Source organism: Cygnus olor, chromosome 3 (assembly GCF_009769625.2).
Source record: "Cygnus olor isolate bCygOlo1 chromosome 3, bCygOlo1.pri.v2, whole genome shotgun sequence".
Classification (NCBI taxonomy): Eukaryota; Metazoa; Chordata; class Aves; order Anseriformes; family Anatidae; genus Cygnus; species Cygnus olor.
Genome location: NC_049171.1, coordinates 95,421,797 through 95,440,208, shown reverse-complemented (window position 1 = coordinate 95,440,208; position 18,412 = coordinate 95,421,797). Strand labels below are relative to the sequence as shown.

Genomic DNA, 18,412 nt, shown 5'->3' with positions numbered 1-18,412 from the left:
CTAAGCAGCCTTAATATTCACAGAGCAGTGGCCAAGTGTGGAGAGTTTTGCCTGGAGTTTATAAGGTTTTATAATTTTAAAGAAATTCTAAGGATGGGGAAAGAAGGATAAAAAAAGAAGGATAAAAAGAAGGATAAATTGCCCTCAGAGGAATGAAACAGTAATTATGCCCTCTTGGGCGGTAATAGCAGAAATTGAAATAATTTTACATTGACAGAAATTTTACAAATTTTACAATGACAGAAATTGAATAATTTTACTGTGCTTCAGTTCAACATTAACACAGGCAGTCTTTTGGCTACTCTGAGGTCATTTTCATTTAAGGTTCTTGATTTCTGCTTGGTATCGTTAGCTAGATACAGCTCTCTTTTTGTCTGTTATGGCTTCCGTGGTGTCTGTATCAGGGATGAATAGATCAAGTCTTTCTAATTTGAAGCCTGTGAGGAATGACAAAAAGAATAACCACTTGATACAGAGAAGCCCCTTTGCTAATCAAAGCTTTTCACATTTTATAAGCCATACTTAAAACTAATATTTGTGTGAAGAAATAACCTATATCTAGATAATAAAATGGTTTTTGTATCAGTTTTGGGAAGAAAACTAACAAGTTTTTTAAATCTGAAAATAACAATTTGGAGATTTAAGAAAGTGTACAATATCATAGGAATCATTGAAAATGCTTTGTTGTTACAAGTCTAACATTTTTTATGAAGACTCATGAACAAGTGTCTCTTCTATCTTAGCATAAAAAGTATTCAGATTTTGCATATTATCAGAATTGCATATTATCTTTTTTTTTCAGATTTTTTTTTTTTGGGTTGTTGAGGATAACTATGTATTTCAAACTTTCCCAGAAGACTGCTTGATTCTAGTGTTCCTATGTCAGACCTCTTCAAGTTACCCCTCAGGATGATGGCCTTCCTTTCCCTGAGAAACCTGCCTCAGTGATCGGTGTAAACCACTGAATGATTTTCCAGCATCATATGTGAGAAGAAAACGTGATACAATACAGTAAGATGCATCTTTATCTAATCCATCCTGCTCCCTGAGAATGACTTTTCTAAAAAAATGCTTTTTTACCTGATTTTTGTAAAGTAGCATTAGTGGTGAACATTCACAAACTCCAAGGCCACGTACATTGCCTCTAGACTTTCAGAAATGTTTTCTTGCTATGCTTATCTTATTATATTGTGTCATAGCTTCCACAGTCATGTAGAAACAAACTTTCCTCTTTCTACCAGCCTTTTAGATACTGAATAGGTATTCTTGCTGTGTCTGTCTCTTCTCACAATTACCTCTTTTTTTGAGGTAGCCAATTCTTGTATCTTCCAACTTTCCCCACAGGACTTGCCACCCTTGTTCATTTTCTTGTCTGGAGTCTTTCCAGTTGGCCAATCTCTCTCCTTCGACGTACACACAACTGGAAACAAGCCTTACCTGTGGCACTGTGAACCACAGTCCCCCATAGACTGGAAGGAATTCCTTCAGGAGTTGCTTGTACATCTCCTTATAGTGTGTACTTTCCTTTCCAGTAGTCTACTCATGGTTTGTTTTCATCTTGCAGTCCACAAAGACCTCCAAATATTTTCCTGAAAAGCTTTCACGTAATGAGTTGACTTTGTTTCTATGCACTTGATTTGTTTATGTACATAACATTATAGTTGCCCCCACTGAATTTCACTCTGTTGTTTTAGAACAGATTTATGAAGAAAGTTTTGAATTCTAATCCTGCTCTTTAGTTTACTGCAGTTCATACCCATTTGGGATCATTTTAAAACCATATGTTGTTTAATACATCATCTAGGTTACTGTGACCATGCAGCATTGAACGCAGGACCATTTGGCCAGTCAATGACTAACAAGTCTCTGTAGTATTTAATTCTCTGTAATATTTTATTCAACTACCTTTCAGTATTGCTTTAATTTCAACTGAGAGTATTTTCATCTAGCTTGTACTTTTTTGATTTTCTTTTCACTTATGAGAACCAGTGTTTGGGGCCTTACTGTGGTCAAAATACACTTTTTAAAATATTTTTTATTATTATTATTTTATTTCCCTTGTCTCTAGAAGGGCATTAGATTGGCTTCACCAAATTTCAGTGCTAACCAATTCTAGTTGCTAACCTATTCAAACAACTGTAGACTTAAACATTATTAACTTATACATTCTATGCATTTTTGTAGAAAAAATACTGATTTGTTACACTGTTCTATGCTGGGTGTCAAGAAGACTAATAATATACAGAAAAATATTTAAAAAACCTGGTAGCCTCTATAAACCACGCATAATATCAGTAATACCCAAAGACCAAACAAGGAGGACTATTCCTGGTTGAACTATGGTGTAGTCAAATGTGTTCATTAATAATATAAAACACCTGGATCATTGTCTTTAACCAGTCTAAAGGATGTTTAACAGAAGCAATGAGAAATAATAGGAATTGCAAACAAGATACCTCCAGGAAGCTGAAAGGACGTTTTTCATAACTGCATAATATCTGGGAGCCACAGATTTGAACGTGGTGAAACAATCCCATATTTATTAAGTGGATTCTGTTGCCAAGATTGGACTATAGCAGTGTTTTGATACAGTGTGATGTGAGAGGGAAAAGCTCTTGCTGCATATTTGGAGATTATGTTCATATGGCTTATTAATTCTAGGAAAAAGAATATGAAGTGCAGCTGAACAAATGCTCAGGAAAAAAAAAAGTGGAATAGTCAATCATCCCTGGAGAAGATAGGTAAAATATGAATATAGTGCAACTGTGCAGTGCTTTGCCATAGAAAATCTTAATTTAATTATCGAAAGGTTTTCAAAAACACTTCATAGTATAGCCAGCTCTTCCAGATCTCAAAACAGGTAGTGTTTTTCCGAATTCCAGCGGAAGTGACTTGCTTAAAGAAAACTTAAACTGCTTAAAGGGGTCCTACAGAAAAGCTGGGGAAGAACTCTTCATCAGGGATAGTGTAGATTTAGATTATATTTAAGGAAGAAATTCTTTACCATGAGGGTGGTGAGGCATCAGAACAGGGCAGTGAAGTTGTGGATGCCCCATCCCTAGAAGTTTTCAAGGCCAGGTTGGATGGGGCTCTAAGCAACCTGACCTGGTGGGAGGTGTCCCTGCCCATGGCAGGGGGGTTGGATTAGATGTTCTTTAAGGTCCCTTCCAACCCAAACTATTCTGTCATTCTATGAAATCAAAACTTTTATTTTAAAAAAAAAAGAGAGAAAAGAAAAAAAAAGAAATAAAGGAAAAGAAAAATACCCTACTCTAGCCCTTGTCATTATTGAGAAGAATTAATTGTGACCTTATCTCAGAGTAAGATCTGAAAGATCAGGACTAGGAAGGTGAATAAAATGAAACTGTAAGAAATTGGCATGAAAAACAAGATCATGGAGTGGTAGGTCTACTAGTTTTTGAGTGCATTGGTGGGATTGTATAATACTCAAATGTACAGCTAAACCTAAATATTGTGTTAGATTAACAGTGCAAAGACCAAACCATGGAGGGACGTATAGCAAACAGATGATATATACAGAATGATTAAAGAGAAGGTAATGTGGTATTGATCACAGTCCAGTAAATCTAACTCAATCTTCCTTAAAGGCATAAATATTAGGGGAATAAAAATCTATTAGTGTATAAGGGTAATAGACCAAGGAGCATGAGATGATGATGGAGGAAAAATCATGTCACATAAACTTGATTAATATTTTGGAGATTGAATTACAGATGGCTGCAATGAAACAGATGTAATTTGTATGGCTGTCAGATCCTGCTCATATTTATACAGATGAAAATCCCAACTGACTCTGTTGACATCCATTGAATTTTTGTTGATTGAACTCAGAGACCAGGGAACACATCTCTGGCCTTCACTGAAACAATGTTTTTATTGTAAATGTTCATTCAAAAATGATTATGTGTATTGGCATAGTTGGGTAAATTTATACCTCATAGAAAGAGGATAAATGTATAAATATGTGGTACTGGAGAAAGTGGGAAGATGAGCTGTGGACAGTAACACAAGCTTGTGATTTGAAAACAAGATGGTCTAAATGAGAAGTTTCCAAAAGATAGCACATTTACTGAGAGGACATGGATAAATATGTTGTAATATTTATATATATTATATATTGTAATATTTATATATATTATATTTATGTTGCAGGAAGTGGTCCTTAAGAATGCCCCTTCCTCAAAATATTCCCTAGTTTTGAAGAAAGTCAGACAGAAGACCCCAGAACAGAGCTGCGGGATGACTGGGAACAGCTCCCAGCCCCCCTTCCTGCACTAGCCTGTTCAGCAATGGAGATGCATCCTGAATAATGGGATAGTCTAAGGCAATTTACTGAGTGCACTTATGCCATGCTCATGGTGTCCAAAATGTTTCCTTTTTTGCAATGGAATTAAGATCCCCTAGACAATGTCTAAGCTGATGATAAAGTGTGTACTCAGATTATGAAGGTTATTAAGCTATGAGGTAGTGACAGGACAGTAAGTCAGGACTTACTGATCAGTCACCACAGATCTGATTAAAGCAGAAATATGGGTAAAAACATTGCCTGACAGGACAGTAATATTATAGAAACTGATCTGATTAAAGTAAAAATATGGGTTAAAAAGTTGCCTTGGATAAAAGTTATTTTTTAAGGCTAGGAAATATTAGGATTATTTTTAAGCAGTCCTCTGAAACTGGTTTGGATAATGCTGGATTCCAGATTCCCTACAACAAATTCAAGTGGTGTGTGAGAGAGTCCTGAGTGTAGGAAAACAGGTCTCGAAGTAACGTCCTGGCTCACTGACCCCTGCTACTGCAGCCAGCTGTGGCATACACTTCTCTCTCTAAAATGGCAGCACAAGTGCTGATAAGATTCAAAGTTATGAAGTTAGTACAGACAGATAGAATAATTGGAATTTAATAGGGTCTGCAGCACAGGGATACATTTTGAAGTATACTCGGTGTGCCAAATACTGAGGAAAAGACAGTAGGACAAGAGAGCGCCTAGCTGTCGCTGTATAGCTGGAAGGAATTATTTGATTGCAGTGTTACTGTTCACCCTGAGAATATTGCTAATTTGATGTTTACACATCAAGAGGTAATATCTTGATACAAAGCAATTAAAGTGGCAGGAATCTTTTTCTTAGCCATCTCTGCTGTACCCTAGATGTTTTTTTCTCAGTCAGACACTTGAATTTTCACAACATAGAGTGATTAGACAAGCAAAGGCTTAACGCGATAACTCAGAGGGCTATGCAGTCTTTGTTTCTCACTGCTGGATACTCAGGATAAGCATTGAGCATACAGACCTACAGAAATGCCAGCTCTGAGAAGAAACAAACATATGCTGTGGGTAAAGGAAATGACACGCTAATGAGGCTTTTGTCAGATGCCTTTCTCTGCTTGTTGTGCAGCTCCATTTTTCTCGCTTGCTATTTAGCCTATAAACCTCAGGGAAACAGATTGTCTCAATCTAAGTTTGTGCAGTGCCTTGCTGAGCATGGGAGCCTTATATCATAGAGTATTTGCTTTATTTATCACTTAAATATAGCAGGATTTGCCTTCTGTGCAGCTTTTCTTCTCCTTCCTGGTCTCCAGCAACAGCACAAGCCTATGGAGAGAGAGGGTTAGCTTTCTGCCACAGCACAGGGAATCCTAAAGGAAAACTCCTCTGAGCATCCAGCAATAGCAATATCTATCCAAGCCACGGGGGACCACACTGTGTTATCTACATGCTTTGTAGCTGAATGTGGTAGTGAATGCAGTAGAAAACCTACACACAGCATGTTCAGGAGCTCACTATTTTCATCACTGGTGAAGAAAAGCATTTAATGAACTCAGTGGGAACAAATAAAGACAAGGAGGATATGCCATGTTCCAGTACCCAGCTTGAGATGTAGTGCATTATCTGCGGGAGGCAGCAAGGATGAATATCCGCTCCCCAGTCAGCTCTGGCAATGGATTTGTTTCAGTGCTCAGTCCCTGCTTTGAGGACACTAGCTGATGAGAAGGTATGGGAATTTTGTATTAGCAAATTCTGCCTTAGTACTAGCTCAGCTCATCCTTTCCTTTGTCCCATCTGAAGGGTACTTGTGGCAAAGGCTCTGATGCCTATCAGTACCATCCCAGGACGAGCCCCTTTAAACCTTGCCATCTTCTTCCCAAAAGAAGAAAATAGTTTTTCAGAATTGTTCCGCCTGTTCCTGTGCAGCCTGACTGTATGTGGCTTCCTCCAGCTTGATGTGGCTGCTCACAATCTGCCCCACTGCTCTTCCTTGATATCTGTTTCTCCATCACTGTTATGCCTCTCATGAATGAGTCCTTAAATGTCCTTTTGAAATGAATTATACAGTTTTGCCACTGTTTGACCATTCAGAGGGTAAGGAGATGAGATGGTGCATCACAGAGAACAGTTATTTCCAGGATTTTTTACTTATACTGTAAGACACAGTCTCTGTGAGCATAGCTCTGAATTATAACCCTTACAAGAAAAAAAGGACACCTGTTCAGGCCATTAACATTAACTTCATGCAGAAAAGTTCCAACAGGAGACTACAACACTTTCTTGAATAAATCAACATTATGGGGTTTTAATGGATGTCTGAAATATATGTGAGAATTAAAGAGAATATAAAAACTAGGTTTTCTGTTGAGCTTTACTTTCATTGGTATAAAATTATCTCTTTCAAATGACTGCATAAAAGTAAACTGTATTTTTCAAGCTAGCTTTAATGATCTATATCAGCTGTACTATGTTGCAGAAGGAAAGCTATTTAAGTATTACTTTAGCTGATGAGTAAAGGTATCATCCATCAGCTCTGAGAGATGAATACATTCAGCTGGATTAAACAATCACTTGGAAGACTGGGGCAGGGAAATGTTAGATGGGGCCAAGAGGTTTTAGAGCTTGTTGCATATCAGCCCCATCCCATTACAAATTAACCTTGAATTAAGTCTGTGCTGAGTGGTTGTGATCTCTAAAGAGTCTGCAGGTTGAGATTATCAGATTGCACTTACCTCCCGCCCCTACCTCATGCCTGGTAAAACCTGGACTACATCTGAAGGAGAGGGAAACATGTATAAAGGATCTGGCTGCTGGCCTTTTGGGTTTGCTAAGGCAGGTGTTGGGTTGTTTGTTTTTGCTTCTTTCCTCTGGAGCAAAGCTTGTTAATTTAGACCCCCTATTTTTACCGCTATACTGTCAGAACTTCAGTATGTTATAGCAGCTTCAATTCAATTCAAGACATTGGTGAGTACTTATTTCCTAAATATTTTCATTAAGGATGAGAGAGAACTTGTCATCTTTTTGGAATCTCTTTGCAGGTTGATTTCAATAGAATTGGAAATGTTCTCGAAAATCCATTTTTGTCTCTTTGGGTTGACCTCATTATAGTCTTCTTCATGTAGACTTTCATCAGGCCACCTGATGTAGTTTGTAATTTTAAGAACTTATCAGTTCATCTGTATCTGTGTATGTAAACACATTATTGTTTCTTGTAAAGAAAAAAAAAAGGAATTTAATGGTTTTTTTTTTCTAATTTAGTGGATGATTCTGAAGTTGGTTGCCATGGAGGAAAAGGCAAGTTGGTTTACTTGGCCCTGAACAAAAGATCTCTGTTTGGGTGGTTTACATAGTATAATTGCTGTAGCTAATCATGTCCCTGGACTCTCAATTTCAAAAAGGAACACTTATGTCAATGTAAGTAGTTGCCATGGAAATCCTCACAGCATGAACCTCCTCAGTGAAGACCTTATGGCAGGTAACACAAACTATGTCTATGATTTCCCTAAACACATCAGACACCAAAGTGAAAGGTTTTTTGTATGCCTTTAAAACGTGTGCAATAACTACTATTTGCCTGTTCTAGCATACTTTTCCTAACCTTACTTCTTTAAGTCAGATAAAATGAAGGTCACATTCTAACAGCATGTATTCATTTGAAGAAACAATACAAGGAATTGAAGAAATCTCTTTCAATTGCTAGTGCCCTAAAATATTTTCAGGTGAAACTTTTCCATCCATTCATTCATCTATCCATCCAAAGACTTCTACATATTGAGCTTTTAAAAATACAAGCATGAGAAGCACTGTTGGCATTTGAATGCCTCCTTCTTTCCTTTTCTTCTCACTGATCTACAGTGCTTTCTTCTGTGTAGATCTAGATGTTAACATTTCAGTCATCTAGAAGGTGCTTCTTTTCAACAGGATGCAGCTGCCAATTTTTGGTTTTATAGCATTTCTGGAAAGCCAAATTCAGCTGTAACAAAAATTACAAAGTTTCCAAAAGGATTGTTCTATTATCTTGAATAAGGTGCAGTATTAGAGTGAAATTATAACCTGCAGAAGATTAGAAGCAGTATATTGGTGCATACCCTTTGTTAAGCAGTATTCGTGTGCCAATGCAGTTCCACCTTGTGTCAAGAATTAGATTTGGAAAATAACAGTTTAATGACAGAATGCGCAAGATGCATAAATTAATCTGTAAAACAGCTTTTTCAAATATATCTGACTGTTTCTGTGTGTCTTATATTAAGCAAGAAGAATATTATCACCTTTTACAAAGAGTTTATTTTTTTTGTTCTGCAGGGCAAGGAACTTTAAGATGACCATTCAAGTGATCACACAAACTGTATTTATCTCTGTCCAGCTCCCACTGGACTGATGTTGATGTCATGGAAATACCATTCATGACTAACTTGGTGCCAGCTGTAGCAAAGGCCAATTCCAAGCAGAGGTGGAGATGTCAGTGATGGTGGGTTTAAGCACACAGACGAGCAAGAATAGAGAAGTTCACTTTAACAGCTGCCCCCATAGTAGATAAAAGAAGTACTTCATTCCCCAGAGCTTTCAGTCTGTCTCTCCATTCACTATATTCTTTTAAAATTGAGTCTGTTTAGCTTCCACTGCCAGACACTCTGGCACAGTTCCTCAGGCACTTAAATATCATTGCAGATTTGGGCTTCCGAGCCTACATCTTATTTCCCTCTGAGGGGGAGGAAGCTTTGCAAGTAGAGTTAATTTTGCTATGGAGGAAATAAATGCCATGAAACCTTTCTATTAGATTAAAACTGATAATAAAAAAACAACCTCTGGCCCTCCATGAGGTATGTCTGTGAGCTGCAAAGCCCCGATTCCCTGGGATGCTGTGGAAAGGCTGGCTTAGGTGAGCATCTTATGTGGTTGGCTTCCAGTGAATCCCAGGATAGTTCTTTCCTCCTGTACAATCTCCTCCTTTTTCTGTCCTCCAGCAGCATGTATGGAGTGCATCCAACCCTCAGAGAGCACAGATGTAGCTACTCCATAAAAGCTTCTGAAACATCCTGTGTCTGACATAAATAAAAATGACCTTTAGTATCAATCTCTATCTCTGGCTGACAATAATTGGCTAGTCGTTTTATAAAATGACAAGTACACGCAGTATGCTTGGCACAAACTTCACCAGTATGGGCAAGATGAGATTTCACAATTCTTTACTGCACAAAGATACTCAGAAGGCATATATGTGTGTTTGTATTTATGTCTCTGTGTCTGTATATGTGTGTACACACATACACACACGTATATAGTCTACAAAACTATGCAATAGTATTTTGCACACAGAAAACCAACACTTATTGTAGTGTAGCAGCCTGATTCTGTTAACATGCCAGCATAAATCAAGGCAGCTGTATCTAAATCAGCGAAGATGTAAGTAGAGGCAAACTGCTTTCAGTGAAGAATTGGGTGTAGATTGCCTAGCTTATCTGGAAGATGGAAGAAATAGCTTTAGACAGTTTAATATTGTCATTTGTCTTGGAAATAGAAACCAGAGAGTTGGCTAATTTTTGTTTTAAACTCCTAGGTCTGATGGGATAAGGCTGTCTGATTCTAATGCTAGCATATAATTTCCTGTCCTGATTTAAAAATACAGCTAATCTAGTAGATTTTTGGATTAAATAAAATCTTGTCACTGCAGTGTGTGTGATATTTCTGGAAATCACTATATGATTTATTGAGTGAAACCTAGTAGCTGAAAATACTTTATGAATATTAAAAATATATTCTAGGAAGTTTCATGTTTTCTCTGAAATGTCTATGGCAGTTTCATTTCCTGTGGTTTCATAGTTATTAAATGTCATTGTTTCCTCTTGGAGCATATGATCTGAGCTCTCTAAACCAAAAGTATGTCTGGAAGGGACTCATTCAATTTTCTTGCTTTATATCCTGTGTCTTTCCACTACATAAAAGAACTTTGAATCAATGCTTTCTGCATCATTCAGCATTTCTAATTACCTACACTTTCAACATCAGTTACTCTCTTATGTCACACTGCAGGTTCACTGTTTGTCTGTTGGGGTTCTTGATTACAGATGATAGTTAATGCTGGCCAGTTTATGACTCCTACAGGTCTCATCAGGTGTTAGCAAGTTCTCATTTTCTTCTGCTTCCACTTACATGCTGTGGATGGAGAGAGATAGTGGTCCTGAAATGAGCTTGCATGGGTTTTGCTTAATATTCAGGTGCATGTGCTTGTCCTTTTTAATGATGTGTCTCTCAGACTTCACAATGTCATACAAAAAGCAGAGAGTTTTCAAGCTTTTACTTAGTTTCATTCAATATTTGCCATTCTTCTTCTTCTGAAGAGAATAACAGGATATTATCCGGTACAGGGCCTGATGCATTTGATGTTTATCTGCCATTCACTAATAAAGCACATAGGGTTTGAACCATGTGGGTTGTTAGTCACCAGTATCAAGAAGCAATCGGTAACTGTTAACATTTTTCTCAGATTGATGTAAACAAACTGATCTATTTGTGGTCTGACAATCTGCTGATTATTTTTCCCAAGTCAAAATGTGTTGTTTACTTTCATTTTGTAATGTATGCCAAGATGCTAACAGGCAGCTCAGATCACAAATGTGTTCAGGCAAATAATTGTCACTGAAACAATGGCTTTGTAATGATATGTGCTTTCTGTCAGTGCTAGCTTTTATTTTATAGAGTAATGTTTTCTGTAACTCCATTCGGGGAGTAGGAATTATCCTCTAGTTCACTAGCAATACTGGGGTATGAGCAACCCTGTATGGCTCAGTTTATTTTGCCACAGTAGCACAGAGCTTTACCAAGTGGGCATGGAGATGCCCCTAACAGTGTGCCCTGCGATGGGGATGTTCCTGCAAGACACCAAAATAAGTGTTTGACTTCCCACCTCTGCACAGAGATAGGAGCTGTCTCTAGGTCGTCGTCTTGTGACATTGACCTTTTCCTGAGACTTTTGGGTTATAGATCTCTGGCTGTGATTTGCAAGAAGAGAATGAGCTTGGCTCAAATCTTGGAAAGAGTAGAAACCAAGCCCTGTGGGTCCTCAGTGGAGGTGGCTGCACCCTCAAAGCAAAGCATGGCAGGGTGGCATTTAAATGTTTGTAGAACCCAAATAATTTTGCCCTGACTTCAGCATAATTTGTCTCCCAAACCTGGGACATATGTTTTTATTTAGCTATGTAATGGTCATATATATACACCTGTTGAGTTGCTCTTCAAAAATATAAAGTGGTGTTCAAATCTTTGTGGTTGTGATACAATTTAATTGAATTACCTGGTCAAAGATCTTGGAGGTATATTTAACCTAAAGCAACATCAATTTGGAAAGAGTTGTTTTATATGATTCACAGATCTCTGAACAGGACAGCTGTCTGCAGAAGTGAATCTGATGCATGCATTTGGGTTTGATTTACCTAACAGCAGGGTTTATTTCTGCGAAGGTGCTGAACAGGAACTGTTGGATACATATTGATTTGATATGTATTTTCCCCCTAGCTTTCAAGCTTTAATAAAAATTTCAGTAATACTAAAAGGGAGAGTTTTTATGCACTTCCACAATTTCTGTACAATCACTGATATCACTGGCTGGATCCACCATAAGATTGTTTTGTGCCAGATAGTGCTGGCACTTGTGGGTTGAGATATTTACTCTGAGCTGCAGGGTGTATATTAACTTTGTATTCTTCATTATTACTTTAAAATCAACACTTTTAATTTGGGTCCAACCAGCTGTTATTCTGCATAGTTTGATGCTGAAGAATTGCTTTACAACTGTGTGTGTCTTCAATCAGAAACAGTCCAGGAGGCGATGACCTTTATTAGCCTGGTATGTTTATTAAAGTGCACTCTGAATTATTAACTGGAAATAAAATAAGTAGAAAGAACCCACAACTCACTGAAATCTGCATCATGAACACAAGCTGGTTTCGTAGGAATTTGTAAAAAAAAAAAAAAAAAAAAAAAAAAATATGCTATGATGGTGGGAGTGTTGTTTTACGTGCATCTGTTCTACAACATAAATGTGGTTGGAGATCTGAAATTGGACTACAATGAATGCTTTTAACACCAGAATGAAAGTATTATCTTCATAAAATTAGAGAAGATTGGTTTACAAGCATTAATAAATGCTGTATGGGTTTGAGGAAAGAGTTTACTACAACACACCTGATCAGTTAATTGATCCATCTAGTCTGGTTTTCTGGCTCTGGTAGTTTGTTACTTCAAAGGAACAAGCAGGATCTAAAAATAAAGCAAGCATGGAGGAAGGAGAGTTCATCTTTTGACTTTTGCAAGCTATCAATTTATTCATTGCAACATGAAATGTAGTTGGCATCTGATCATTATCTTGCCTTAACTGTTCTCTGTCACTTTTAAGAACAATGGGATAGTCTTGAGCTCTGCTGTTGATTTCTGTGATATGTTACAACATGATCTGTGAGGGTCACTGTTTACCTGTGTTTTGCATAAAGTTGTGTTGGATTTTACTGGTGCAGATACATAATGTAACTGTGCTAATCAACATATTTTATTATTGTCTCATAATTCAACACTTAATAAGGAAGAATATATTGAGACTGTATCGAAATTTATTTCAATAATTTTTATAATGCAGCTTAGCTCAAAACAAGAAAAAAAAGTACACTATCAGGTCAGACCTATCTAGCTTAGTTGGCAATTGGAGGCAGTAGTTACTATAAATATTTCTGATCTACGTTGCTGATTTATAACTGACTCTAACGTAAGGTCTCTTGCTCAATTTGAAATGCTATCATAATGTTTATATCGCTCATATAAATTTAAATGCTGTGATAATAGAAAACAATATATTAGTAGCTAAAAGGGTGTGTCTTATCTTTCTTTTCACAAAACTTAGCATTTTTCTCACTGTGTTCAAACATTTTAAAGGCACTGAAAAATCCACAACCTCTCTTGATAGTTTGCCAAACAACTGGCAACATTGGGCCACTTGCCTCTTCCCATTTGAAGTTAAAGGGAAAACTCCAGCTGACTTCCAGGCTAGGTGAAATACAGGCTTGGGTAACTGCAGATGCCTGTAGGTAGGTTCAGACTCCTTTGAGTGTGCTTCTAAGTTTTCAGGTCAGCCAGCTCTGGTTTGTGACTCTGGACAGTCCTGAGTGTGTCGCAGTAATAATTCATTTTTGAAGTGTAGTGCAGGTATGTTTTTTCTCTTCTGTGTAGTAGAGTAAATTGTAGTTTAGAATTCATATTTGTATAAAGGCATTGTTTCTGAGTCTTGGAGAAACCATGGGCAATAGATGGACTGAATAGGTGTATGATTCGGATTGAAAATCAGTACCCAAATCAAACAGCAGGTGCGCCTTATTTAGAAAGAGAAGGAATATGTTTGAGTGGAGCCTTAATTCTAAACCCTGAAGTCTTTAAAGATGCAAAGTATCTGTAATCTAGAGGTGCTTAAATTTGCATTCTGAAATTTCCATGGCTCACAGTGCTTCTGAATGTGTGAAGAGCTGCTGCAGATCATCCTACATACTAGTGTATCTTATCCAATTACCATTGTGTGAAATACAAACATTTCTGTGATATGAAGTAAACCCAGAACTAGCACTGCAGTAGTTACCTCCAAACTGGTAAACTGAAAATACAACGCTTTGGTACCCTAGATGGTACCCTAGATTCTTCAGCTGTAGATGTTGACTCAGGGAGCAGGCAATCCTGCAGGCAGACAGGCCTATCAATACCAAAGGTAATCAGATAAATTACTCCCTCATTCAAGGGACACTTGTCTGTTGTAGGTCGCAACCATAATAGTCTTAAGGACAGGGCTCAGGTTCTCAAATTAGATCCCCTGTTATTAGGAGAACGGAGCAAAATTCTGCTGTATGCTTTACTAGAAAAGCTAATGAACCTAAATATATTATAAATTAAGGCCAACATATCTCAGTTTTTCTCACCAGAAGTACGAACACTTGTGTAAAACACATACAACATTTCAGTTTACTGATCTTTGTGGGTGATAGATATATTAAAGAAATATTTTCTGAACTTTCATTAGAGTTATTACAAAAATCAAGACATGGTAACTTCATGCTTTTTCAAGCATGTAATTGATAAAGCTCAACATCAGAAAACAGGTTAGTTAAATGTTTAATAATGTAAAGTGCAACATGTTTTTTTTTTTTTTAAACAAACAAAACCCACATGTTTTAGGCTATTTTAAATAGAGACTGCTACAGCTGGAAATTCAGGACCAAGATGCCATGATGATAGTGTGGTGCATAGGCAGCAACCCACACGGTATATCTGGCATGTTACTACCAGCTGTGATTGGTACTGCATTGCCAGATTTGCTAAGCAGCTAAAGTTACCTGAAGCAAGTACAGTGATGATCTAAGTAATGTGTGATGTTACTGCTTCTACTGCTTCCCCCTTTACTAACACACATTCCACTTTGCACCAAGGGATTGAGATCCTCAAGTAGTAGAGCAGATAAAGCTTTTTTTTTTTTTAATTTTTAAGGGCTTTTTATCTAAAGATCTCAGAAGATCTGTAAACTACCACAAATATAAGCCCCTGTGCTGTGGGTTTGATAACTAACATACCTAATCTATTACTAATGGCAAAATTGAGGCAAAGAAATGAAGAATGTTCTGTAAATAAGCACAACAATATCTGTCCTATCTCCTTTTCTTCACCTCACAGAGGACACTTGCACTTGAAAAGCTTTCAATTTATTCCAGATACTAACACTTATATTACTATATAGCTAATCCTGCTACATGGATCTGTTTTCATTTGCTTTCATGTAAGAATTCTTGCTTTGCTTGTTTTTAACAAAATTACAGATTGTAGATTTTGCTGAAACATTAACTACTTGGGGAAAAAAAAGTTACAATAGGGTATAGCACTTGATTCCAGTGTAATTATTGTGTTAGACTGTTCAGATTTACAGGTGTTCTGACTATAAATTTATTAAGATGACACAAATAGGTTAAAATTTTTCTCATCAATGTCAACTGTTACGGAAACTAACTATAAGGCTGCTTGCGTTTTGGATCCTGAGCAATGTAAAGAGCAACACATTCTTCTTCTCTTTTCCAGAAGTACCTGGAAAAATAGAAAGAGAGGTGATTGAATGTGTAGGGGAGGTGGGGAGGACAAACCAACTACCAAACCTAACAACTAAATACCTTGATGCTCCTGAAAAGTAGAGGAATTACAAACAATTTCTCTTCTGACTACATTTGTTCTATTTCCATATGGGTATATCTTGCTATATTTTTCAGAACAGCTCTTCGTAATCATCCATGTAAGCCAAACATCATGACACAATGGGGAAGAACATCTCTCTTCTTATAGATGAAGCAAGGGGAAATTCTGATCTCGGTGATGTAAGGATTTAAACAGATATTATTTTAACAATATAAGCATCTAAGAATTGAGGAGTATTTTTGCCTTGTGGTCATCACCTTTGTATTAGGTGTTTATGCCAGTTTCAGAGATGGCCAGAGATCAGTATCAGCATACAGCAGTGACATGTACAATAGTATGTGCCTGCTGTACAGGTCTGATAAATGTCTTAATCCAATATGATCTGTGCTGGCAGATCTCTGCACATGCATCATGCCAGGATTTTGAAAACAGTCTCATTGATTGACTGCAGGACTGGGAATTAATTTAAGAGAAGTGATTTCATAAAAGCAGTGGACATAATGGTAGAGGGAGGAGGGGAGGAGGTGCTTGTTGGAATCACAGGTGCAGAGAACCATTCTGTGCAGCTTGACGGTTTCAGGTCTTTCAGCAATGGCTTCTGGTGTTATTTAGTGATTAGCAAACATAATCATTACTACTTATTAGTTTTTGTTTGTTTGCTTGCCTTTTTTTTTTTTTTTCCTGCAGGAAAGCAGGCCATTTGTAATCATCTGCCTATAGTTTGCTGCATTGTATTACCAGTGGGTGTATGCAATTCTTCACGATGGGCACTTTATCGACCTATGCCACTTTTCACAAGAGTTGGCAAATACTTTCCGTTCCTTCTGGAAACTATTTTCACCAGTTTTTCTTTTTACATATATTATGTGTACCATGATTGTGAAACAGCCTTATGCATCCTACTACAGGAAGAAAACTGTGCTGTTGGTCTGGCACCCAGATCTCACTGTATTGATTTTGATTAAGGCTGATCTGAAGCTTAGAGTATTTGCTGTTGCCATTTAGTATTAGTATTCTTGCTATCTACCTTTATGCATGGTCTTTTGTGTGCTGCCTTTTCTTGGTGTTTATCTTTTATTTTCCCCAGCTTAACCATACAAGGTGAACTAGAATGAATGCCTGGCTTTGTTTCCTCCAAAAGACACTTCTGCCCTAAGGAATAATGCAGGCTATTGCGAATCCTGCAATCACAGAGGCTATGTTTCTGCACCAGCTGATGCCCAGCTTGATATGGACCAAATAGACAGAATTTATGTTGTCGGAGTCTGGAAAATCATGCTGTTGAATTGCTAGTCTCTACTCACAGAGATTGGGCACGGACAAGCAGGCTGTCACCAGCAGTTAGAGTCAGGGTTTTACCATCCATAGTAACTGTAGATGCACCCTCCTGAAGGGAAAGAAGAGACAGACAGCTTTTAGTTTTCCATGTCCTATCACCAGCAGAAAGAAAATGCTGCAGGTAAGTATGGAAATCTTTCCTGCTGAAAGATACTTCAAACAAAACACTGTTTTACAAGGCCTAGTTAAATATTCAGCTGATCTTCCCCATCTGACGCTATTAGCATCAATAAAAACATGCTTCATGGTTCGTTGTTCCTCATCATAAAGCAGCAACCTATTGCCTGATGCCTTGGGGATGTGCTGCTACCAATCTAACACAGCAGCCTGCAAGTTGGTATGACTCTCTGGAAACTTACAGGGATAACCTGCTGGAGTACTTCAAGCTCCTCTTCTACTTCCCTGATTCCTAATACCTTTTTAAGTCTTGAAAAGAAATTCACAAGTCAGCAGGGAGCTGACAGAAATCAGTAATAGGCATCCGTCTGCACTGGAACAGACTCATCATTATCTTGTCAAGCAGAGGAACCAGATTCCTGCCAGCAGCAAGGTCTTGATTGCACAGGCTGCAGTGTAAACAAGTGTCTTTCAAGAATATTATGTCTTTAATTAGTATTTGATAGTCCCTGTGAATTTCAACAGAACAGGAACTGATGGAAATACCTGCCTTTTGAGCTAGTTTGACTTGTGTAAAGGGAAACCAGCTTTTCTCTGCTGTTTTTCCCTTGGGCTGCAGGTGTTTCTTTGAAGCCAGGAGAAAGAAGAGCATCTGGATCAACCACCACTGTGCTTTAGCATAAAAATGTTCTTGAATTTTTACTAGCTTTGTCTACTTAATTCCAGCTGGAGTTCAGTATGAGGACAAAAACTTCAAGGCAAGTACTAATAGGTGATGATTTTATCACCCAGAGGCATTCTGATGTATTTGCAAGGTACACCCTAGCAGGAATCAAAATCCCCACCTAGAACTGATAGAAGATGGCAGTAGTTTTGTCCTCCTAATACAAGATGAGGGAAAAGAGGGATTATTTTTATGGTGGCAGTTTACAGACTTTTTTTCTTCATGATAGTTTAAAGTCAAACGATGATTCCTGTCAATGATGGTTTCTGTGAGAAGGAAGGTAATCATTAATTTTTGTTGCTGGTAGTAAGAGGCTTTACAACTGTGCAGTTTGCTCTGAAATGTGAATTCATGGGTTAATATGTGTGAATTGTCACATACCAGCTGCCATATCCAGATATCTGAATTACTTTTACTTTTTTCAGTTGTTCCTAGTCCATAAGCTATAACCTAGAAAAAAAAAAAAGGGGAAAGAAAAGTAATGGATTCATCCCAGTGACTGAAGTGTACACATTCATCTTTCTACAGCATTTAAACATTCTATTTTTAAAGAAAAATGTTCATAGAGGATGACATTATTTTTACAGACATTAAAATTCACATTACGTTTGGTATTCTCATATTGATTCCTACTGATAAAAAGGGAACTGATCACACCTGCCACTCCTTATGCTCTTCTGCATCCTCACTTATCTACTCCTTCTGCCTCCTCCCACTCTCTGCTTTGCATCTATATC

General features: G+C 37.6%; 1 protein-coding gene across 1 annotated transcript in view; it reads right to left on the bottom strand.

The window, feature by feature from the left end:
* Window positions 1–9,981: 9,981 nt before the first annotated feature.
* The window catches only part of HAAO (3-hydroxyanthranilate 3,4-dioxygenase), a 39,649-nt gene continuing 31,218 nt past the window's right edge, over window positions 9,982–18,412 (bottom strand). Inside the window, exons 8-10 of the mRNA XM_040551539.1 lie at window positions 18,057–18,125; window positions 16,801–16,883; window positions 9,982–15,391 (exon numbers count right to left, since the gene is read on the bottom strand). Of these exons, the coding sequence (XP_040407473.1) occupies window positions 15,313–15,391; window positions 16,801–16,883; window positions 18,057–18,125 (231 nt within the window). The 3' untranslated portion in view covers window positions 9,982–15,312. The remainder of the gene's footprint in view (window positions 15,392–16,800; window positions 16,884–18,056; window positions 18,126–18,412) is intronic.